Source organism: Ixodes scapularis, unplaced genomic scaffold (genome assembly GCF_016920785.2).
Source record: "Ixodes scapularis isolate PalLabHiFi unplaced genomic scaffold, ASM1692078v2 ptg000854l_1__unscaffolded, whole genome shotgun sequence".
Classification (NCBI taxonomy): Eukaryota; Metazoa; Arthropoda; class Arachnida; order Ixodida; family Ixodidae; genus Ixodes; species Ixodes scapularis.
Window position 1 is genome coordinate 145,203 of NW_024610056.1, and position 25,049 is coordinate 170,251.

The following is a 25,049-nucleotide window of genomic DNA, read 5'->3' on the forward strand; positions in this document are numbered from 1 at the left end:
CTCGCTAAACACATTCACACGGCGTCGGTTCTTGGTCGGTATCCAAGCGCGCGAAGGCACAGAGACACGGCACTTCGGCGTGCCAAGGATGCTTTGAACACGCCGCCAGCCCTTCCTTTCGACGCGTTGTGCCTTTTTCCTGCGACACTGCACTTTCGTAAAATTTTCCACGTGTTCACAACGGAAAGTCTCAACAATACACAGAGTCTTCAAAAAACTTCTTCGGCGAATGACGACGAACGAGTAGAAAACGTGTCGTCAGCACGCTGCAAAACCGCTGCAAAGGCTAGCAAAAACGGCAAATCGTATCCCAAGCGAGTGACGCCCGGTGGCTTCACTTGCGGGAGCGGCAAGCGCGATCCAGCAATTGTCATTGAGATCAGTGGCGTGCACCAAGCAAGGAGGTTAGAAGTACTAGGAGGGGGCACGTTGCAATATTGGTGAAGCCTAGTCATAAAAAGTTTAAACGATTTTGTGCCCAGCGTGACCGCAGATCTCTCTGGCGATTGGTGCGCGTGACATGTCACGTGTGAGATGGATGGTTGATTGTAGGAGGACTCCTTGCAGGCTTGCGCGCGCTCCGTCCGGCAGGTTTTATCACGTCGAAGGCTAGACTGTGGTGTCTTCTAGTACCCCATAGCAAGAAGAATGCTAGCTACGGTCTCGTGATGTGGTCACGTTGGCATGGTAAGTGAGGAGAGTAAGGAGGAAAATGAGAAAGAGGCGAGGCGTCAAGGGAGCATGGCTTGTGGAGGCTACGCGGCCGACGTCATGCCCTCTCCTACCCTTCTATTCTCCATGGCACCAAGCATGCCTATTTTGGTCGTAATCCGGAACCGAAACCCAATTTCCCACAATGTCTGGCTACCGTTCTCGAAAAACATCCAAAATAATATAAACAAAGCGGAACTTTTTTTATTACTGTGATATTATATTACAATATTATTTTGTGCACTTTGTAGAATTTAGTGAATTTAATATCACAGAAAGTTGAAACCACTGATCTGGTTGAAACACTCATCAACGTGATTTAGCAACCATGGCAACGCTCCGAATCTTTCCGAACTTTTCCGATCGCTTGAGATTCGGCTACTTTTCCGAATCGTACCGAATCGCGATTTGGATAAAGATTCGTCCCATCACTAGTTATAGCCGACCAGGTAGCTGCGCTGCGCCATAACCATACGACCCTCAAACTTTCTCCTCTGCGTGCGATCATGAACCTCTTGGCGCTCTCTCATTCCCTGAGACCTCTCCTGACCCGCAGCCTATGTTACGAGTGCCGCAGAAGGCTGCCCAGTCTCATGGAAGCATCCAGTTCGTTGCAGACAACCCGTGTATTTCACTTGGCCGCGCCTCGCGAGGCGAGTATGCTGTCCCAAATCGAGCCTTTCCGTCGTACACCGCATGCAACGCCGGTTCTTTTCTCTGAATAGTTCCCAATCCGGCCCCTAGCCAGCATCAAAAACACGCGGTTGGAGAGGCTAAAGTACGCTTGGAACTGGTACACGTCGCAGCAAGTGGTGAGTCAATGCGCTGGGGATTCACACCGGAGTCATGCGGTTTAGAGAAGCTCGTTTTAGCGAAAGCCGTCTACCGACCCCAGTTTATCGAATTCCTTTATAGAGAAACCCAGTTTAGAGAAAATGGCGATGAGCCTCCTTTTAGCGAATTCGGCCGCCGCGAAGCGGCGTGTGCGGATAAGTCAGATGGGTTAATATTTTTGTAATGAGCCGCCGCAGACTGCCGCCGCGAAGCGGCGGGAGCGCAGCGGGGGGCTTGGGTTAACACGCGCACCAGTGATACACGCGCTAAGTAGAAAACCTTTTTTTAAATAGAGTCCCTTTTTCGATAAACGGAAATTCTCTAAACTGAGGCTCTCCTTTCTCTAAACTGTGCTTCGATAAAACGTGCCCATTCTCTAAAACGTGCTTCGACGAAATGGCATTCTATCAACCGTAGTACACCCAATTCACACGAAGGTTCTTTTGAGTCCCGAGAGGTTTGATGTTTCCTTTCATCGTGGTCAGGAAACCAGGAAGGCGGCAGTGTATATCTACGAGAGCTGCGTCGACAGAGTTGACTTCGCCACCTTCTTTACGTGTAAGTAATAAACTCGAGCTCATTCTTTTTCGTCCATCTTTTGGGTTTGGTGTTGCGAACCTGCGGAGGTTTGAGTGCTCTGCATATCCGCGGATATTCGCAGTCAACTGGCGGATAAAAATGAATCAGTGTTGGCGGACTGCGGATGCACGGGGCTGCGGATATCCGCGGATCTAGATTTTTGCCAGCCAAGAAACATGCGCGACCGCAGAGTGAGCGAAAAGTGGCTGCGTATCATGGGATGTTTTTCGGGAGATACTCTCAGAAGAAAGTGGCCAATCGGAGAGACAAATGTTCTTTATGCCAGGAAGGACCTTATTTTCACTTAAGATCACTTTAGAGTGCCAAAAACGCCCTAGAAAAAAATGCACGGGCATCAATCGCTCCGGGAAGGTGTGTTCTTATTCATCACGGAAAGGGCGGAAGACGTCCCCTGGCCAAAGGAATCCCGAAACGTACAAGCCACAAGAAAGTAGAAGTCTCTTTTCCTCCTTGTAGAAAAGAAAAACAAACTGGAGCACGCGCTGCCTGGAGCCTGCAGAACCGTCTGACGGAACATGACGGTACTGCTCCCGCAAGACATGCGTGGTATTATTTGCAGCCCTTGCCACACGTGGAGCCACACATTCCTCTTTCGTGAGCGGCGAGCCTTCGAACCGGTGTTGGTCACAAACAAAAAGACCGCAAGCAATCACGCTGAAACGAGAACACAAAGAAGAAAGCTCAGTCATTTCCAGTGCACAACGCTCGAGGGTTTATTTGCGACTCCAGCGAATTATAGGGGGCACGTTGGTCAGATAAAATGGCAGACGAAAGGAGGTCGTTTTCGTCATTCAGCACACAGACCACCATAAATTTCTTGCACTGCACCTTAAAATTGGTGTTGCATATAAAAGCAAAGCAATTTTTCGATGATAGAAACCCTCTTCTAGTCAGTGCGTAGGAATGGCATGACAGAAGCATACAAATATTGACTGGAAACAATGTTTGTTTCTAAGCTGCCTTCGAGAACCAAGCAGCGATAGCAGACGACAGAGTCAAAACGACCTCCTCTCTTCAGCTTCTCGGCGTTGCCGCTACGCGGTGTGGATTTTGCTGGAGTTACCAATAGTTGGCAGCTATATTAAAACATCATTGCACGTTCACTGTTTCAATAAAGAAAGATTGCCCTTTATCGGGATGCAATGGTTCAACTGAAATTGCTCAAGTCTCAATGTTGGTGCCCTATTGCAAAATGATGCCCCCTTCTGAGCGGAATTCGAATCCCTTCAATAGAATAAGTTAGCATAGTGCATAAATAAACTTTTGCAGTGCTATAATGTTGGTGTTACAAAGCAAAAAAAAAAAAAAAAAATGAAAATGTCTTTTTTGGGCGCATAATCTGGGCAGAGTGTATCTGACTCCCAGGACGATCTCGGAAGTGCTATAATTTTTCCAGCGACGTGAAGTGTGTATGAAAGCATGATCACTTCTAATATAAATTCGGTGAAATAACTTTTACTGTATTTTGACTCAAAAAAGTTTTTTTTTTTTTTTATAAATATAAGGAAATGGCTTATGAAGTATCATCTAGATGCTTTTTAACAAAGAATGTGTTATATGGCTGGTACCTAACCACATCCAGTGACTTTTTGCTGTTCACGCTTGATTTTTTAATGTACAATGAATGCCCGGATTGTGGGTCGGATGTAGTTCCGAATTTTGTGGATGCAGTCTGGATGCGGATACAAAGTATGCGGATGCGGGATCGGGTGCGAATACAATAATCTAAGAACATTGTGGATGCAGTTAGGGTGCGGATAATCAAGCTGTTATCCACACAGGGCTCTCTTCATTAGCCTAAACTTCTTCAGACTTCTATAGCGAAGTTCCACAAAATTTCGACTAAAGTTTGACCTCTGTGCAGATGCTTGAAAATCAACAAACGAGGTAACTTCACCTGGTGGGGAGAGAGTGCAATATTTGTTGGGTACATTGTTTTATTGCTTTTAAACTGGTATGTGAATAATGGTTAGGATTAGGAATGTTGCAAACCTGCCGAGGTTCGAGTTCTAACAAGTTAGACTTTTCCGAACTTTTAACACCAAGTTTGGCTTTCATGCACATACACAAAAATTTGCAAACTAGTTGACGCCACGTTGCGGAGGAAAAGTGCAGCATTCATTGACGTTAAAGAACTAATCAAAGCATTAAAAGTACAGATATTTACTTTTATACTGTCTAAAGGTTGATAATAATTTTATGAAATGTAAAACAAACTTTTTTATAAATTACTTATTTCCAAATCATTCAATATTTTTGTGTAGGTGTCAGGCAACATTGTCCATAAGTTAACGTTCACCAAACTTTGCTAAAAGTTGGAAGGTTTGCCGAACTTTGCTAAAAGTTTGAAGGTTTGCCGAACTAGTTGAGCCTTGAGGTCCAACCTCAGGTTCAGGTTTGACAAAAGTTTGTGACACCCCTTGTGGGTCCCCTTTCGTTTGATCCCTCATTCTTGCTTTGGGATGAATCACTCGTTCCAATTTTTATTGTTTTAGAGCTTTTGACAGAACTGACCATTTATTCTAATCGCAGCGATTGCATCTGGTAATATTACAAGTTTCATTACTTTGGAACAATACATGTTTGACACAGTATACCCCACGTAGCTTTTGTAACATGCAAACTGTAGTCATGATCAGTGAAATCTCACTAGGGCAACACTCTCCCGACTCTGTTCAAGGGACATACAACAAGGGGCAACATGGTTGCACTTGTCCAAACCAAAAACCAAATTTGACGTTTGTGTTTATACGGCGTCGATCTGCCCTTAAAGTAGAGCGACCCTGCTTTACACTGTAGATGAGAAATTGAGCCAGTGCAGTACAACCTGAGGTCTCTAAAGTGTATCACGCAGTAGTGACACACAACCGCACGCCGACGCTCGTCGAGATTGAGTGCCTCAAAACCTCTTAAAATCTCTCGCGACGAGAGAACTCTGGAGAGCCTCAGTGTTAGAGAGGGTTCAACTTGAGTCGTGGAGGGCACTCGCAATTCAATGGCGGACGCCACCGACGGGGATTGGTCGCGAGTGTGCACGTGTTGCATTGTTGGGTGGCGAGGAGAAAAGCGGGCAGAAGGCGGAGACGTCTGGGGGCGGTTGATGCTTTTGTCGCCTCCTCGCTGCTCGTATAGCAAATGCGGCTCATACACCGCGTGGTCCTGGTCGAGCAGTTGGAATCTCTGTACTACAGGCTCTCCAGAGAACACAGAGGCACGCTGGCACCATCTATGCGGTCACCCTGGAGCTGCATTTCACTAGAGCGAAGGTTTTGCGGTATTTGCGAGGTCAATTGTACGTGCTACATAGAAGAAACTCTCATTTATAAGATTAACCAAAGTTTTTCGAACAAAAAAAAAAAAAAAATTATGCGCGAAAAAATAAAAAAAAATCTATGGGATCACCGAGTGTTCCGCGGCTACCCGAAAGGTAGCACCGGCGTGTCCTCTAGTCGTTATAGATTTTAACAAGTTTTTCTGGACCGTGTGTTTAGCAAACGATCGTAAAAAGTTGGGAGTGTGCGAACGGGCCTTAAATCCTGCCCTACGTTCCATCCCACCCAGATCTATGTGTAACGGACGTCGCCGGGGAGACGTGTTCGTGCCGTCCGCGTGCGGAGTTTGTTGGTCGTTTGCCTCGCGGAATCTGTTGACCTCCGGGAGTGCAAGACCCCTTCAAACGCGCCTTGCAGATCTCAAGCTACCGGATACATTTCTATCCTGGTTCTTCGTCACGGAGCTGCATCTCTGGCAAGTGGACCTTTGACTTGGGGGGGGGGGGGGGGGTGACCTTCGGTGCAACACTCCGTAGTAGTTGGAAAGCGACCCGCGAGCTTCAAGAGCGGCACTCCACGTTTCACCGAGAGGCGCAGCTTTTTCAGTGCTCCGAAGAAGCGGAGTTTCTTGGAGACACCATGGGAACGCGTGTTTGACCAGCGTGTTCATCGTGTCCTTGTTTGGGTTTCTTTCCGCCTGGCAGTGTCGCAAAAGCGTCGTACAATCGCCTGCTGTGTTCCTGGTGGCGGTACGACGGCGGAAACGGGTGCGGTGTATCATCTGCGGGTCGCTTCCCAACTCGACGACCCAACTTCAGCAGCCGGGAGTTGGGACGCAGCTGCAACTCTCGCCTTTGCTCGTCTTTTTTGCCAAAGCTTCTAGGGCCACTGGCCAGGATTTCAGTGTCCAACAGCCCAACGCACCGGGCCCTGTGACGTCGTTCGTCGCCTCTTTGGGACGCTGAGCACGCCGGTTGAAAGCATGTTACAGCCACCGTAGTGACCCAATCACCCTGACGCTTCCAGGGGCCCTTACCTACACGGCGAAACCGAGGGACCGCATCCTCGCCGCCCACTGCGATCGGTCGGCGGGGCGGAGCTGGCCAGTTGCAGCGGGTGGCAACGTTTCGGTCGCCCCGCCCCGCTTGGCCCCGCCGTGTAGATTGGGGCCCCAAAAGGTTGCTTCTCGAGTCCTTACTAGCCTCCTCGACTCATTCAGCGTTTTGTGTGGGTTTCCGTAAGTGTTTCAGGTGCATCACCCATGTGGGTTCCTTGGGTAGCTACGAGTGTCTTTATCAGGCACAACCTTCCAGCTGCCATAGGAGTGTTCGGCTTGTCAGCAGTTCTAGAAAAACTGCTATCATAATAATGATAATTTTTTTAAATTGTACTTGAAAACAAAACACGTAAAAGTGTACTGACCCACAAAACTGAAAAGCTCTCGTATGTTGGGTTGTAGCTTCCTGCAGCATTCTTGCGAGTCGTGAAACCGAGGCTACAGTGTCTAGTATCGGCTACACTCTCGAGCAAACCGGCCAATGCCGCCTGCGCCGAAGTTAAATGTGGCGTGGCACGCCCCCCTGCGTCGGCGCAGATGCGGCAGAATGCTGATTCGGAGCTACCTGCTTCCTTTAGAGCTTCTGTCGATTTGAGCTTGACCTTTGCGGTCGTTTGCTTCCCCTTGACCTCTGCCAGCATGTGGTTCTCTCGCTGACATTTGTGGTCTTCCCGCTGATCCTCTCGGCGGTGCAGGATGTGCATGACGCGGGCCATGGCAGAGCCGGACGAGCGCAGGGCAACCTACCTTCAGAGCGAACTTGTGAGAAGTCTTTGGAGCGACACCGAAGCCCGTCTCAAGAAACTCGGCGTAAGTCGGTCGGGCACAAACCACCACGAGGGCTCTGATGTCTTAAAGTTCCACGGCAAAAGGTGACAATTATCGTATTTGATCTACTTATTGGTGGAACGTGCTGCGGAACTGAGAGTTTGGTCACACATCCCGTAATCTTGGGGCGGTCCAAGTTAGCTCTTTCCGTGCCACGCCCACGGGCCGTCGATCACCCGTAATCACTGATCTCTGTATGCCGCCAAAATTGAAAATTGGCACGCGGGAACACGTTGCATCGTCCCACGGATAGCCGAAGAACCATAGTTTTGGTTTTAAGTTTGTTTTGCTTTTTCTCGCAAGCTGATGAGCCATGAGAAATAAAGCTGCACGGCGGTCGCCCTCGTCAAACATGGTGTCCTGCTGGCATTGGGGATTGCTACAGTGATGGCCTCAGTTGTGCAATTTAACTGCTTTTGCTGCATTTTTTCTGGTGACAAGAGCATTGAGTACTATGGGTGTTTTATTATTTGATTTGAGCTCCTCTAGTAATAGTTCATCTCCAAGGTGCGAAATATTGAGATGTGATCGATGGGAAAAGTGTCCTGGAGGGGATGCACTTTTGCACATAACATCTCTGAATGGCAGGATGCCACAAAAGCACACTTGCCGACGGATTAAAAAAAAAAGACTATATATTCTAGAGCTCTCTTACTTACAGAGAAGTGATAGTGGTGTGTATGGGGCACACTTTGTACTCTAGTAAAGTATGTTGCTGGGTTAGTTGGTACGTAGCTAGGTACAAAATAAAATAGTGGTAAAGAGTGAATGAACTGAGGTTAGAGAACAAGAAGGCTTTTGTTCACGAAAGCATATTTATCATATTGTACAGTCAGACATCGTTTCTAAGAGATACTCAAATGGGAATTGAGATATACCTCTCACGTTCAGAAATAAGTTATCTGCTAATGACAATCGCTCGCTTGTATTTGAACGGATGGCTGCGTTTATCCTTCTAAACAGCCGATTCTGGCAAGAGCTCGGAAGAGCAGCCATTGGAAAGTGCGACGCGGGAGGTGCATTGTGACATCATTTTCCCCTGCACGGACAAGCTATGGCGAAGCTGGCATGGTTATAAGCTTCACCACTTGGTGGCGTTGAGTGCTTCACCTTGGCCGTTGAAGATACCTGGCGACTGGTTGGGCAACACGATAGCGGAGGCAATGTGACTCACCTGTGCCCTGAAACTACACTAACCTCCTCTGGTTTCACCCGTCCTTGCCTTTAACTTTAGCATACACCATTCCTACCCTCGGTTCCATACACCATTTTTTCCATTCGTCAGCTGCAAAGTTTTGAATTCCTAGGCACAGGACAGAAGGGAAATCCGGTTCGGCCAAATCTGACGGGCTACGCGTGCACCGAGCTTGGAGCTGTAATTTTGCGGAGCGACGCTGCTTTTAGGGGACAGTTGACACGGTGACATTCCAAGCAGCTTGGGGACGTCTACCAGGTTTCTATCATCTGCGAAAACACTGATGATAAGAAAATCGTGTGCGTTTTTGGATCGCCAGTTTTTCGTCTGCTGCACGAGGTGGAACTTGAACGCACGCTCCACGCGTGCTTTAACTCTTCCTCAAATTGACTGATCTATTTACGAGGTAAACAACGGCAAACAAGATGCGCTTCTCTTTAAGCACCTGTGCCCTGGGGGGAACCATTATCCGCAGAGCTGGCAGGTATCGCTTCCCTGCAGTGCACAGGTGCTCGGTGTGAAGCACGCTCGATGGGGCTCAGAGCCGTGTATACAGAGAGTCTGGTCAATGAGAGGCGCGGGCAGAGCCAGGGCGTGCGCCAGACACAGAAAGTGGGCTTGACATGCTCTTTTGGCCAACCTGAAGCTGAAAAGAATCCCCTAGCGGCGGTAGCGAGAAACACTTTTAATCAAAGGTATGTGTTGGTATATGGTCTTAATAAGTGCGTAAGAGTCAAATGTAGTGACCCTTCATGGTTGAAAATAGGGTGCATGTGATGTTTCAATCATGATCATGCAGAAAGATGTAAGAAACGAATGTGCTTTCTCATTTGCTTCTCTATCCTATTTGATAGTTTTTTGTTAGTCGATCCATGTTTAGATTGCATTGAACGTGCCCTTCTTTGTTGCAGAGCATGAGTTCCAGCATCAAGAGGGAGGCACTGCAAGACCTCTGCGACCACTTCAACGCTGCACTTCTCTTGTACGACGAGGCACGTCACATTCTATTCATTGCCCTTTAATGGGCAGCAATATATTGTTTTTTCGTACCATGGTTCGCACCCGCCATATATTCCGCGGGTGCGAATTTTGGCCGAAAAGGAGAAGTTTCTTGAAAACTCCACTCCTAAAGCGTTTTCCTACGGAGCATACTTTAAAAAATACCCGCTTTATTGGCTCATGAAAAAAAGCCGTGTATAAGTCATCGTTAACATACCGCAAGGTCCCTATAGACGCCCACCCAAAACGAAGAGATAAATGGTGAAGAGCATGGGGTGGGCCATCTTTGGGGATGCGACAGCGAGACTTTATAAAAATGTTATAGAGCACTGGAGCATTTGCTATAGTCCGTTTCACATCAAGAGGGTAGGGCGAGGGTAGGACACATAGGGGAGGAGGAACGCTAAAGAGAAAAGGAGGTTTCCCCTCTGTTCTCCAGCGTTCCATCTGCTTCCTCCTCCCGGGCCCGTCTTATCCTCGCCCTACCTTCTTGAGTTGCAACCAACTATAGGAACCACGCGAAACGGCAACTGACGCCGCCGATCGTGGACACTGCAAATTTGCATTTCACGATGCGGTAAACACGCAGGAATCCGCTACAAAACTGTTGTGTCATTGTAAAAGATATTGCGGACGCAGCCGATTTGCTTTACACGATTGCGATGGACACGCGGGAACCTGCTGCGAATTCGACTGTTATAGGAATTGATATCGCAGATGCAGTAGACTTGCATTTCATGATGCAAGAAACATGCAGGGTGAGCTCTCGCGTCATGGGAACCAATATCGTGTGCGGAGATCGCATACAAAAACGCATGAACCTGCTATGAACTCCCTTGCCACACGTACCGCAGATAGTGCGGTTGATGCGCTGTCAGACATTGTGCAATGTCGAACCGGGGTGTGGGCAATGTTTCGGAATTTGTCTGTTACGGATATGTAGCCAGAAAAACGGGACGGGCAATCTCTTGGGGGAGGGCGGCCTTATGGGATTTTACGCTAATCTAACATTCACAAAATCAATCGTGTCTCACGGTAATAAATCGTCCTGAAAAGAACGAATCCTCATATAGTTTGCATCTCTCGATAGTCCACACCGCTAAAAATTTCGACCTAAAGAAAGCTGAGGGCTTTGAAAACCAACGAATTGCAAAAACGTAAATTTTCGAAAAAACATATTTTCGGGTTGTGCATCTCATTAATTACCTTTTCTGTAATTATGAGCACCTAATTCACGGAGAAAATGTAAAAAAAAATATTATTTACGGGAGGCGCGGCTGGCTTGTAAGCGGCTGTCAAAGACCAAAATCAACCCTATTTGGCGCACTCACCGCTTCCGACTCGCTTGGCCGGGCACCGCCATCTTGGTCTTGTTTTGGACGTGGTTTCTTTCTTTTTCGCGGCTTTGAAAATGGCACCTGCCGCAAGGTTTCGGCATGCTCGGCGTTTTCCCATGTCACAGCTGCCAACCCGTGATTGAACAAAGCTCGAGGAGTGCGTAAGAGAAAGTGCGACAGCTACTGGCCGCGCGGTGGGTTCTCTTCCAGCGTTCTGTCCCCCTTTCCGTTTCTCCCGCCGTTGCTGCTTGCGTCGGCCCGTCGTCTGCTACGGGGCACTGATCCGCTTGCTTGCTCCGTCAGCTTCACTTGGTTTTTCGGCTGTCCATTGCTTCGTCACGTCTTTTCAATTGCGCCTCAGCTTCAATGAGTCTTCAATCCGCGATCTGTGTGCGTAATACCGGTTCCCGTGGTATGTTTGTAGCCAGTTTCCACGTGTTTGTCGCGCCGCACACCGCGAATCTACTGCATCTGCAGTACTGCTCCCCGTGACACAGGAGCTCGTAGCGAATTCCTACGTGTTCATTGCATTGTGAAACACAAGTTTGCCACGTCCGTAATCTGCGGTATCAGTTCCCGTGCCACGTGGTTTGTAGCGGGTGCCCCCGTGTTTATCATTAACGTTTCATAAAAGTTTGCTGTTTCATCTCCAAAGATGGCCCACCTCTTGTTTTTCCCGATTTATCTCTTCAGTTTGGGTGGTTGGCTTTAAGGAATTTTATGGTAGGTTACCAGTTTTGGCTGAATAGTGTCGACGATTGCAGCCAACGCCAACATTGCCCCGAAGGAACCATTTATTTATTTTGCGTCCCCTTTTGCAAAAAGTATTCCCGGTCATTGGGGAAATATCCCGATTACATAATTGGTGATATCTTTTCAGTTAGCATTTGTTTTCATAAACGATGTAGATCTGGAAAGCTGCTTCTTTGAAAGGGGGACGTCCTTTGTTCGATTATTTCTTACTTTTGTCGGTTGTTTCGATCGGCATACTAGCCCTCGAGAGAACGAATTCGTTACATCTGCTTGCATTTCGTTAGCAGCCTGGTGCATCTCAATATTTCACCGTTGGGTCTGAAGCTTGCACTCTCTGGTGCATTATCGAGATTGGTCGAATAGCTTAGATGGCTGTATGCCGTACAGCTATCCTAGCTCTATTACGTCATATGCAAAATTTAACCCGCCTGGATAGATGGCAGGAATCAGTCAGTTTAGCAGAAAGGTGAACTGCTGCATCCTTGTTGCGTAAAACGAAACGCAACTTATCTCGATCGAGAGGTACAAAGAAAACATTTTTTGCTGGGTTGCTACGCAGTTTAGCCCATTTCTCGTGAAAACGTGGAGCAGTGCTGGGAAAACATTACATTTGACGTTAGACAAGTGTGCTCTGGCAGAGGAAACGAGCAGCTACGAAATTTCTGCCCGCAACATTGTAGGAGGAAAGAAGTCTCTACCAGGCGGAAAATTGTTTTGCACGTCAAGATTTAAATGTATTTTAGAGAAAGCGTATAGGGCTAGGTTTTTCTAAAGAAATGTCGCAGAAACATTTGTGCAATGTAGAAACATGAAAGGATTACGCTCTAAATCGGTGCCTCCCAAAGTGCTGCCAGTGGCGCGTCAAAAATAAAAAGATATCCCGTGGCCACTCCTCCCTTGGGGCTTTTTGCAGTGCCGCAAGCTTTTCAATTTCGGTGCGCCAACAGTAAGACATAAAATCGACGCTGAAATTGCATTTCAATGTTAATGCAAACAGGGTGAAAGAAAAAGAAATGCATGTAGGCAGGCATCCTAATGACTAAAGTGAGCTAGAGCACAGTTTGTGAATACAATGTTGAGCTGCGACCTGTTACTTTGTTTCGATCGACGCCGCCTATTTTTTCGAGTTTCCAGGCAGCTTTGGGACCCTTCTCTGAATCTAACCCCCAGTTTGGGAAACACTGAACCAAACAAAGCAATTTTAGGTCCTGGTTTCTAAATTGTTGTACTCTTACCAATGAAGGTTTGCAGTCAGTGGGGAATGACTTCCTGCTATGTATACCAGGATCCTTAGATAAACTATTCACTGGTCTGGAAACTATGCTGGTTTCTGCCCTACTAAATTTTGTCCCCACAAGCAGCACTGACACAGGTAGGAGTAGGCAAAGTGAAAAGAAATCGCAAGTTTCAAAGGGAACGAGTCGTGAAATATTTCGATAATTTAGCAGATGGTGCACCCTTCACGTGGCGTTTTAATTATTCCAAAATCATACGACCCCTAGGTCTCGTGCATAGTTGGCGTTTCCAGTCGTACAATTGTTCAGCACTTGTGCGGTTTTATAATAAAGTACCGTAAAATCCCGAGAGATAGCCTACCTAAATCAAGAAAAAATCGGGTGAAAATATGGGGATGGCTAATTTTCAGTGTACAATTAAGAAAAGTTGAAACCATTATATTTTTAGGTCATGCTTTCCTTCCAAGCTTGTTATCGTGGCGAGGGACAAGGAAGTAAAGATGACTGCTTCCCAGTCATCGCAGCTAACTAGCCACATTTACGCGCCGAGGCTATCATGGATCCCACTAGAAGTGGGCTATCTTTCGGTGTTTAAAAAAAATAGATGAAATCAAGCAAAACGTAGGGGTGGGCCACCTTTCGGGAGTGGGGCATCTCTCGGGATTTTACGTTAGACTCATTCGGCGACTTCTCTGAGCTCACGTCCACCCATTAGGTTCTCCGGGTGATCCAATTGGTTGACCCCTAATATGTGCAGCGCACCTCTGGTGCTTCAATTTGCCTCTAGAGAAAACGTTCTCCTAGCTCGACAAAAGTGTTTCAGAGCGGGTGATCTAAGCATTGTGGTGGGGCATACCGAGTCCACCGAATTTAGCGTCACTCCGGAGCTCCCGAAAGCTCACAAACAAATACCCCGCGCATCTCAAAACTTACACCACCTAGAATAATCGAAACCGCGGACTAGACTTTTGATGTCCTCGCGGCGAGATCGGGCCAAGACTCAGATTAGGTACCAGCGCCATGTCAAGGGACGCTCGATCTCGAGCTTGGGTCAAATCGCAGAGTTGGACGTTCCACGGGGGAGGTGGAGGGCGCTCGCGGGCCTCGAGTATACTGGGCGGTGGCGTCGAAACACGCCGTACATTGTGCTTCCGTTCCCCGCAGGGTGCCCAGGGGGACGACAAGGCCCTGGCGGGGGCACTGTGGCGCGTCATGCTCATGTGCGAGGGCAACGACCCCTCGGCCCTGGAGACCCTCGTCTGCTACGTCCGGCGACAGGTGAGAAGGCGGCGGCTCAACGGGGACCAAAGAACGCGTAGCATTAAAAACGCCTTCGCTCGCATCCGCCCAAAACCGCGCTCCGTCGTGCGCTGCGTCCACCATCGCACCGAAGCGGTTGTTCGTGAACCGGCGCTCAAACCGCCGGTTGGTTGCTGCGTAATGTCGATAGGCCACTTCCAAAAATCTCGTCGTGTAACACTGTGCGCATTGCATTATGGGCTGCATTCGGCCACGGAGAGGAGCGGCACGGTTTCGATTGCCTCGTGGACGAAGTGGCGCGTCTCGGCACTGCGCAAAGATAAAGCCTGCACTCGCTCGCATTGCACCCGCTCATCCTCGTGAGAGCTTCTGTTTGAGCAGGGACCTCCGGCGGCCGTAAAGACCTGCCTAGGCTCGGCCAGGATTACGGCCGGCCGTGTCTCGTACGTTTCTGGCGACCATCTGCTGCAGAGTGTGGCGAGACATTCCCGGCTCGCAATTCATTTAAGAAGCTTGGGACATTGAGAAGACGACGGAACAGGATGGTCGGCCCTGTACACTTCTTCCTCTGCCACGTACATTGCAGTCCCGCGCTTACCTGCACGTCGGGAGCCCGAAAAGACCCGGCCCAGCATTCAATCCCTATCTGCAGGCAGCACCTATGGTGGTATAAATTCGAGGAAAAGTTGTGCGTTCAAAAATGCTGCATTGTTATTCGATCGTTACTGGACACCGCGAAGCGAAGTTGGAAAGTTCTAAACCAAAACTCGATGCCAAAAGGTTCGCCAGGACGCTTTGCACGGCACTACTCCACTAGGATTCTTGTTGCGACTGGGACCGGCGCTCTCACCCTGCAGCCGCGTTCCTTCCTCCGCTTTGCCGGCGTAAAGAGCTCGCCCTGAAGTCATACGTATGTGCGAGAGGAAAATGGAGATAACAAAATGGAACGGTGCTTTTGCTTACAAAATAGTTTCTTCAGACAAAAAAGTAGGAAAGATAACACAAGCAGTAACCCATTCAGGGATTGCCAGGTCAGCGAATGCCCCACATCCTGGAACAAAACTGCGGAGTGTAAGGTCAGAGTCTGTCTCCACTGAAGTAACGTCTCTGCAAACCCGCCCCCTCTCCCGTCGCGACCGCGGTTAATAAGGTTGTGCAATGCTTGAGACAAAGCCAACGGGTAAATAAAAATTTGCTGGAACGCGCCGCATGCAGACGTTTGTAAAGCGTCCCATTTCGAGCTCCATGTTGGGGGTGCCGTCCACAGCATGCATCAACGACGCCTCCACCCACGTTGATAGCACGCATCTAAAAACCAAACAAGAAAGTTGTGCAAGGGCCTCCTTCTTGCGATTGTTGCCCGACTTGGCCCAACCACAGAGTATTTTCCAAGGCGCTTTGCCGGCTTTCCCAGCATTGCGCCTACTTATATTGAAGAGAACAGCACTGTTAGAAACGGTGCTTTCGCGGAACGTTCGCGCTGTATGCTGATCAGCAGTGTTTATCGCACATATGCAAGCAATCGACTGCGATAGGAAAACTTTTCTGTGAGCATTTCTGGCATAAAACATTGAAACTAAATGAGTTTAATGGATCGCTTGTGCAGCCACACTAAATACGTACACAGAAATTTGCGTTTTTTTTTTTAGCTTTTTCTATGCCTTGTGCTAACCCACCAAGACATGGCGCACCCAGCTTTTTTTTTTATGAACTTCAAGCGGCGGGGGTGCGAGCAATGGCTTCTGCTTTTAAGGGGGGAGGCTGGTCTTTAACTTTTGGTTTTTTATTTTTCATTGATAGTGCTGAAATTTAGTGTACTGATGTATTTCTCTGTGGTGATTTCAAATATGCAATTCGTTTTCAGATAGCTTTACTAGATCCTGAGGTATTAATAAATTTGTAATTTTAATTAGGTCCTCCTTACGGGCCGTTACCATAAAATTGTTCAAAATATATCGGAAATGTTTATAGAATTGCATTCACCAAGACATGTTTTGTGCGGTGATGCTATTTTAAAACTGATTTAATATTACATCGGTAAAAAACATTTGCAATCAAGTTGCATAAAACGGGAGGCTATATCTTTTTTGTGACTAATTATTTAAAATTATTGTCAGATATATAAAGCAACAAAAATAGCATCACCGCACAAAACATGTCTTGGGGAATACAATTCTATAAAAATTTCTGATATATTCTGAAAACTCATACACTAACGACCCGTAAGGAGGACTTAATTAAAATTACAAACTTATTCGTAACTCAGGATCTAGTAAAGCTATCTGAAAACTAATTGCATATTTGAAATCATCACAGAGAAATACATCAGTACACCAAATTTCAGCACTATCAATAAAAAATAAAAACCAAAAGTTAAAGACCAGCCTCCCCCCTTAATAGCTATAGTCCTTCATGTCACGATCTTTCTGGAACGTGGACGAAGGGGGCCGAAGCACCTGCCGAGAAGAGACGACACGCAGCCTGGTTGAGGGTGGACGATGTCTGACCGGAGCAGCGTGTGCTCAACGGTGTTTATTGGTGAGGTGAACAATGTTGCCCGCCGAGCCAGGCGGCCGCAGACGGGCGGACTGGAGGGGGGCGCTACCAACTTGTCACACTTCAATATGCTACTGGTCACAAAACTTGAGGCCAAAGTTTAATATACACAAACTCAACTCACGCCGCGGTGGTGGTGCACCGGACGCACTTCCGGTCTGGGGCGGTGGGCAGAAGTCGCCGTGCCAGACATGCATTCCTGTGTTCCCTTGGAAGAAACAAGACGAAAAACCTGCCTTCTCGTCAAAAGCTGCGACGGGGGTTGTACCAAGACAGTCTGGAAAAGTTTGAGGATCAGTTTTCATGTGTTTTTGCCCCCTCCGTTCGTCCGAGAACGTGGATAGTAGCCGTGAAAAGGGCAAACCAGACGCTGTCGAACTAGTTGGTCGTGGTCGAACTACGATTGCGTGCGCGGGCAAAACTTTGTGGTCGCCAGATGTATTTGCTTTGTTCCAACATAAACGAGAGAAAACCGCCAAGTTGTCCGAACCACCCACGGGTTCAGTGCGTCTTCAAATTCACACGGCCGCCTGATCGTTCGAACTTTCGTCTGCTCTTTCAAACGTCTGCTTTTTGTCGTTTGCTCCTTCAAACAAAAGCGGCCCCTACACCAAACTTCGACCCGGTGATTGCAATAAGAAGTAATTGCAGGCCTCAAAAGACTTAAGTAGGCTCGGTGTAAACAGTAGATACAAGATGTTCATCATTGGTACCGGTGGCCATCACCGACTTGTTACGCTTGGTCTGTTCCCGCTTCCGATTTTCAGTATCGACGTCGATCATCGCCGCTACCTTCTACACTTTTGCAACACGAGCGATGTCGCTACCGAAAATAGCTGGAAGAATCTCATCATGGTTTGGGCGTCCATTCTGCGGCGTTCATGCGAATGAATCGCCGCACGTCAAATTATTTATGGAAAGTTTAGGGGCGTAACGAGCCTTGATAATTTCGCTTAGGCGGTTAAAGTGGCAAGAGATTGCGATGAGGACGTAGAATCGACAATTCCAATGCGAAAAGGAGTATGCAGACTCACAGAGACGCCGACAACGTGACATTCGAGTGGTTTGTTGACACGGGACGCGGTGCTTGTTGCCCGTACCCCATTACGCATGCGTTCGAACTGTCGTCTGCTCTTTCAAACTTGGCTGCTTTTTGTCGTCAGCTCGTTCAAACGACAGCGGCCCGTAAACCAAACGTTGACCCGGTAATTGCGATAAGAAGTAAGTGCAGGCCTCAAAACACTTTTGAAGGTTGGTTGGGGTAAGTAGGCTAAGTGTAAACAGATACAAGATGTTTATCATTATTGTTACCGGTGGCCATCACCGACTTGTATTGCCCGATTCTACTTGCGGTTTTCAGTATCGACGTCCACCATCTCAGCTACGGTCCACGCTTTTGAAGTCCGAGCAACGTCGCGTCTGAAAACAGCGAGCAGAATCTCATCGTGGGAGTCAGGCTTTAGCGCCCATTCTGCGGCGTCCACGTGAAATGAATCGCCGCACGTCACATTATTCACGCAAAGTTTTGCCTCGTTAGTTTTGCTGAAGCCGCTCAAGTAGTCAGACATTGTTAGGAGGACGCAGCATCAACAATTCCAACGCAAAAAAGAGCACGGGGACTCCCACCGACGCCGACAACAATGCAATTCAATGGTTTGTTTATGGGCGACGGCGGGCTTCTTGCCCACCATCCACCGCGCATGCGCGGCGCCGGTGGCGTCCGCTAGGGGCGCTCCGGTTTGTAAACATGAGTTGGTGTATAGGGCCATAAAACTGCCACCAGGAGTGCCACTGTCCCGGACGCTTTCATTTGGCCACCCCACCCTCGGTGAGCCACCCCAAATTTTTGATTCCGAGTAGTCTTAAAAAATGTTTTCTCGTACACAGACTTTTCTTATGCCCATTATTGATCATGTTATGCGAGCACCGGTCATTCTTTATTGATGTCTAATAACAAAATTTAGAAATAGGCTTTTTTCCTTTCAAAACAAAAGGCGTTTTCTTCCGAGCAAAGGAGAGCCAGATTGTCGAGCGTATCGGCTTGCAGTGCCTGTGCTCAACAACGCTATTTCCAGTGCTGAAGTTTGATGGCGATAGTGGCATTGAGGATTCATTTTGAGGCAAAAAGAATGATCTCAGAGAATGTTGCAAAAGTTTCAGTTGACCAAGGTAGAGCCGAAGACACGTTAATGAGAAATGCCGTTCAACGCATCATTACGATCTATTGGTGGCTCGTTTGGAGTGGGCTCGAAATTTTGCCACCACCTTTCGATTGCCATATTGCCAGACTCCCAGTAGCACCGGCTAGATTGGCGGCGCCCCCTCGTCAAGGGCGGGTGGTGCCGCGCATGGTTGCGTACCAAGTATGTGCTACGGACAAGTTGCGTGACCGGTAGTGTATCGAAGGACTCTGGTGATACACTTCATAGTTGAGAAAAGTATTTTATGAACCACACTGAAATGCGTCGCGTGGGCAGTTCTCCCGTAATGTTTATGGTATTTGGGAAATGAAAACCCGGGATGTGACACTGCGGCCTCTGGTTCGTCCCACAGATGCACAGGCTGGACGGCATGACGATCGACGAGTTCACGAAGGAGGACAACCTGTCGTGGACGCCGCTTCTCGAATGCCGCCCGGACAACCTGCAGTGATTTTTGCAGATATCGGCCTATGCACGAATAGATTAACTAGAGACCGATCTATGTTAAAGGGACAATGAAGGCAATTTCGCGCATCTTTTTGGCGATTGAACTGGGTTCCAGGCACGTCTCATGTCACGCTGCCCAAATTTCAGCCGAAACCGGCCCTTCTATGCCGCGCAAATCAATTGAACAGTCGCGGTAATAATCGTACCGGGATCGACTGGAGCGACGCCCCGAGAGTTGCGGGAGAAGCCAGGAGAAGCGGAGCTCACGTGACCGATGCGGGGCCAAGGAGCGCGACGTCACAAGAGACACGTCAGCGATTGGTCAAAACGAGAAACGTGCCCTCGGTCACGTTTTGGTTCGCGATTTTTTAGGAATACTGTTCTAATTTCCGCTTGAATAACCATGAAAAGTATAAATCGGACCAAAAATGATTACTAAACCGTAAATAAAGCAGCATAATTGTTTTTTGCTTTGCTACGCTGGACGCAAAGCGGGCAACGAACAACTATGGGCAAACAAAATAAAATTAGAAAGAACACGGTACTGGAAGTATCCTGCAAAATGGTAGTTGTAGATGGCTGTTCCAACGGTCGACTGAAGACCAGTATTCGTTCGGGCGACGCTAGTTTTGTGTTCTTTGACGGCGAAAAGAGGACATCCGCGGAGAAACCGGATCCCGGAAGGACCGGATCGCTGCCGCTTTCCCCTCCGCATCTCCCCCGCGTCCGTCCTTCGGCATGCGGGCTGCCGGCCGGGCGGTCTCCGTCGGGTGATGGCAGTGGCCGCCACGCACATACTCCCGTTCCATTGGTGTTCGGTCACTGAACGGAAGCTCGAACTCGCTCGCGAAAGCGGCGTTGCCGTCGATGTTGACAGATTCGGCGAAACGACCGCCCCACCGCACTGCTATAACCCACCGCGGTAACCAGAGTCTCGATCTCCTAAATACCACCGATACCGACTATTCACACTTGACGTCACTCCCTGCGTCACCTCCGTTTTCGGAGGCCCAGAAACGAGAATGGAGATTGTTCAGTTTCGGTCTCTTTACTTCTTCCGTAGGCACAAAAATACGCGTCACAAATGTCTACAAAAAATTGGGCAGCATGCTATGTTCCCAAGAAGCATAAAAACACCATTTAAAAAAATTTAATAAAATCGTCTTCATTGTCTTTTTAAAAAAGAAAAAGCTGTCTTAGAGCTTGGTTTTGAAAATAAATTTACTGTTGAGTTGCACACACTGTGTTTGTCGTTAAACAACAACCTCTGGTGGAATGGCTGGAAAACAGGATTTCTTTTAACACAATGTGTGTCATCGGCCAAATTCTAGAACACGTTATACGAAGGACTGCGACGTTGGCAGAGGTTGCCGTCAAGTCACTTAAAAGTGTGAAGTTGTGTGTGGGGAGGTGTTTGTACGACTGGCTTTGTACGTCGTCCCGACGCGACATCGTGTCGCGTCACCATGCGACGTCCCAGTCACGTGATCTTGCACGCAGATATGTGCCGTGCTCATCTGCAACCCCCCCTCTCGTGCTTCCCGGCCTTGGTTGAGACAGTGCCACTCTTATTTGCGCTTGCAGACCCCTGCGTTGATTAAACAATCTTGAACATCCAAATACAGGTGACATTGTGAGGAAAAACCGTGCTGTAGGGAAGCATGACCCTAGATTGCCCGATGTAGCGCCACCAGGGCTCCCGCGTTAATTGTGCTCCATTCAAAAGGAAATGCCCGAGAGCAATAATCCTCACGAAGCAATCCTTACACTTGGTAGAAAAGAGGCAGTTACTTTCAATTACTTGCGTCTCCAGTAAAAATGCTCGATGTCCACAAGGACCTAAGAAATTGGCGGTTCCTGTCTGTCTGTCTGAAATCCATGCAACAAAAAAACAAGTCCATTATACGGTCGAGACCGGTTATAAAGAGGTCAACGCGAATAGGAAATCACTTCACTATATCTGCCATATTTCGTTATAACCAACTTCGGTTATAAGGAAGTGCAAAAGGGAATGGGAAATCGTTTCGCTGTAGCCACTATTTCGTTATGACCAACTTAGTTGTAACTGGTCTTGACAGTGGTTGTAAAAGCCAGACCGGACTCATTTCTGTGGGCACAACATACACACCATATCTGGCTTTTACAAGAAAAAAAACAACAAAAAAGTGATGCAGGCAGTATATATGCGAGAACTAGTTTTATAAATATTTACTAGCATCACGACCAGACAATGGCTGCACCAAAAATATTGATTGGTGACAGACATGAAACCAGTACAGTTTCTGGAGCAGTCTCAACCAAAAATATACATAAGCGGGAAAACCAACGAATGCTTCAAGACACAAGTCGTTGCACAGCGACATTCACACGACAGTAGAAACAGCCAGCACACAACTCACCTTCATCAGCTTTCACATGATGCCACGGACAGCTAGAACATAAATCGCTTAATGTCAATGTTCAATGTGCGACTTTGGAAAGCCGAAACATTTACGCGAACGTACGGATTCCCAGACTGCGTCGCTTCACACCATCGTTCCCGCAAAACCACGGCCATCGGAAACTTAAGTCACTTTACGGCGAGGGTCACGCGAAACTGCAGACGGCCGAAATCGGAATCACCGATTTGCGGCGGCGACGTTGAGGTGAAACTCGTCGCGGTCGAAGACGAGCCTGCGGGGCTCGGCGAGGGGCCTCCAGTCGACCCGGTGCACCATGTCGAAGAAGCCAGTGCCGATGCCCATGGGCACGCCGAGGATGATGCTCTCGCTGACGCCAGTGATCTCGTCCACCTGGCCGTAGTAGGCGGCGTCAAAGAGGTGGTCGGCGGTGCGCTCGAAGGAGGCCAGCATGAGGGCGCTCTCCTTCATGCGGGCCAGGCCGTGGCGGGTGATGCCCAGCACCTCCCCGCGGAAGGTCATCAGGTCGGCCAGCAGCATGAGGTGGCGCCGGTCCACGCTGATGCCGTGGCTCTCCATGGTCACGCCGATCTCGCGGATGATGGTGGCCCGGGCCGCCTCGATGCCCAGGCACTTCTCCACCTCGGACGTGTTGTTGGACGAGGTGCGCGTGCCCAGCACCCCATAGGTGGCCATCACCTCCCGCAGGCCGTCCCCTTCCACCAGCAGCCGGTAGGTGGTCGTCGGGCCCTGGGTGGGGAGATGGGTGTCCAGCCTCGTTGGGTTTGCCTAGGTTCTAAACGCCCGGCATGAAAAGCACCAGCCTCGGGGATTTTGTGTCAGCGGCATGGAGCCTCAATGCCCAAGGAATGTCGCATGATGGTCGCGGGAAAGTTTCACGCGCTTCATATGGAGCGTTTATTTTTAAGCTTAAAGGGCAACTCCAGTTAATTCGGAAATGTCTAGGATTATGGGCGATTATCGTGTCGAAACTACTAATAAACGGATATGTCATTCGTTTTCTGAAATGTTCAACAGTCTTCTTGCAAACGTGAATTAAAGGAAAATCCCAAAGAGAAACGAAACCTTGCTTGCGGCAGACAACATTGGTCCTGCTTGTAACTATTGGCCATCACGAGGTAAGGAGACGTCTGCTATGTCGTCAACGAAAGCGGCAGACGGTGTTGTTGGCCCGAATTGGCGCGTTGCACACTCTTAGTTCCTTCATTTTTGAAGCACGGAGCGCGAGGACGAGAGAGAAAACTAAAATTCTTTCAGTTGCTGATGTTCTGCGTAGTGTTGGCTATGTCCACACAGCAACACTGATTGCGCTGCTCCGCGCGTCGCCCGCTAGATTGGCCGGATTTTGGTGACCGTGGAGTTGTTCCGACTTCTTTGGCCGGTTTAATGAACTTTCTGGCAGAATTGCATCGTAATATTCTAAGTGTAGGCGCTTCAGACGATACAGTCTAAGCTCATTACAACAGACTTTTGGATATAACGTACAAATTTGTGAAGGTCGGTTGGTTTTCGTCTGCATACCATTGACTCAACTTCATATCTGTATACAACATACTCCTTTTACGACAGACCACAATCTTGGTCAAAATCAAGGTCTGTTATAACACTGCACGATGTAGGACTGCGTCGTGCGTCGAAATTTTGCCCTTAAGAGATAGGTTTGAAAAAAGCCGTGAAAGGCTACGCTAGAGATAGGTTTGAAAAAAGCCGTGAAAGGCTACGCTAATGTGGCTTGTGCGGGTGAGTTATACGGCCAGAGGCACCTAGTATAGGGGGCTGATCGTCGCAGTCGGTCGGCTACTTAACTGAAATTGTTGATTAACGTTTTAACTATTGAAACACATGGTTCCATTTGGAAACGTCCCGAGTGTCATTGAAAACCACCAAAATCAGTCGATAGTAGAAGGACTTCTGTGGGAAGCATGGAGCACTAAAGTCAGGCAGCAGGGGTGAGGCTGCCAATGCACACCCACGCGGTCTTCTCGTCTCTTTTTTTAGCCCCAGCCTCGTGCCTGTTTTGCATGAGCGGAAACTTGAGCGTACTACTGTGCTTCCCGCATGCTCAGTCTCTAAATTTTACTGATTCAGTGGTGTTCGATGATGCTCAGCAAGCTTTTCACTGGAACCATGTCTCGTTTCACTAATTAGAAAGCGAATCAACAAACTTTGCTTCATTATTCAACTTGTCTCGACGACTAACCCCCAATACTACATCCTCCTGGCCGTTTAAGTTGCCTGCACAACGCAGCTTTTTTTTTTTTTTTTTTAACAAACCTGTTACTTAAAAAGCCACTGAATGGAAAAAAAAAATTAAATAGTCTGATTGGGACATGCGTGTCCAAAAATTAATTTTACGCGAAAAAAAAAGAAAATTAAATATTGATGGTGCAATTGTTTTAAATAATAAAAAGAAATATGATTTTGATATGTCAGTGCCCCTCTAAGGGGGACACTGGCTAGAGGTTGAACTACTCCAGTGATTGGAATGAAATTAGCAGGGGAGATTTAACGTCACATGTCGGTGCAAACTTTTAACATGTCGGTGCAAACTTTTAGCTCTTTAGGACAACTTTCCATACGAGAAGATGTGTCACTCTGTTAAGAAATCTATGATACGCAAAGGAAGCTATTGAGCACCATTTTGACTGCTTGAATATAAAGTGGGGGACGTGGGACTTGGGGCCATCTAGTTTTTATAACTCAAATGCAAGGATTTGAAGAGTTATTACCTCGAAATATAAGATGCATATCTGCCCTATGTCAATTTTTGAAAACACAATTCTTTCTCAATGAGGACTTCAATTTAAAACAAAATCAAGTAGATAGCCTGATTCCCCAGTAAATGTCAGCTCAGAGATACATCTTGATTGTGGTATCAGAATACTTTTACCTTGGAACAAAAGATTCCTCCGCACAAAATTTGCAGCAAAAAGTGCAACTGAGAAAAATGCATTCAAACATTGAACTCGTTTACTTTGCTACTGCCTCACAATGTGTTGAAAATATCTTATATCAACGTAACTATTTGGCACATGTTTATGAGATTTAGTGTAAGGGTGCATAATTAGTTTTTAAAACCGAAAACGTCAATACTAAAAAAAGAAAAAAAAAATTGAATTTATGTTTATGTCCTTTCTTAAACCATGACTGAAATCACAATTGAAATGGTAATTTAAATCAAACCAGTTTTACTAGGATGATTTAAATCCAACCTTTCCTGCAAAAATAATGCCGAAAATAGTTTTTATTTACCATATTTTTTTTTAATTTCATGCGCGTTTGTTTTGTACGTACTAAAACCAAAGAATCGTGGGGCAAGAAAGGTTTATATCGAGCTGAACATG

General features: G+C 47.7%; 2 protein-coding genes across 3 annotated transcripts in view; one reads left to right on the forward strand and one right to left on the reverse strand.

Moving 5' to 3' along the window:
• Positions 1 to 1,045: 1,045 nt before the first annotated feature.
• On the forward strand, positions 1,046 to 19,377 carry LOC115319827 (ubiquinol-cytochrome-c reductase complex assembly factor 1). Of its 2 annotated transcripts, XM_029979829.4 has the most exons (8): positions 1,046 to 1,364; positions 1,437 to 1,523; positions 2,031 to 2,103; positions 5,835 to 5,892; positions 7,170 to 7,284; positions 9,409 to 9,489; positions 13,986 to 14,099; positions 19,191 to 19,377. In XM_029979829.4, the coding sequence occupies exons 1-8, from the start codon at positions 1,218 to 1,220 to the stop codon at positions 19,287 to 19,289; spliced, it is 774 nt and encodes a 257-aa protein (XP_029835689.3). In that variant the 5' UTR covers positions 1,046 to 1,217; the 3' UTR covers positions 19,290 to 19,377. The 2 variants fall into 2 exon arrangements, with proteins under 2 accessions (XP_029835689.3, XP_029835690.3); XM_029979830.4 differs by lacking the exon at positions 1,437 to 1,523 and having other exon boundaries at positions 1,095 to 1,364.
• A 940-nt stretch (positions 19,378 to 20,317) lies between these two features.
• Positions 20,318 to 25,049, reverse strand: part of LOC8032116 (DNA-directed RNA polymerase III subunit RPC1) — a 45,378-nt gene continuing 40,646 nt past the window's right edge. The window contains exon 7 of the mRNA XM_029979828.4: positions 20,318 to 22,434. Coding sequence (XP_029835688.2) covers positions 21,904 to 22,434 — 531 coding nt within the window. The 3' untranslated portion in view covers positions 20,318 to 21,903. The remainder of the gene's footprint in view (positions 22,435 to 25,049) is intronic.

What these genes read in the sequence shown, in the direction of transcription:
- LOC115319827 (XM_029979829.4), top strand. Translation starts at nt 1,218, where the DNA reads ATGAACCTCTTGGCGCTCTCTCATTCCCTGAGACCTCTCCTGACCCGC. An exon ending in CTTCGCCACCTTCTTTACGT is followed by an intron (nt 2,104 to 5,834) that starts GTAAGTAATAAA and finishes CGCGCCTTGCAG; the next exon opens with ATCTCAAGCTACCGGATACA. An exon ending in CCCGTCTCAAGAAACTCGGC is followed by an intron (nt 7,285 to 9,408) that starts GTAAGTCGGTCG and finishes TCTTTGTTGCAG; the next exon opens with AGCATGAGTTCCAGCATCAA.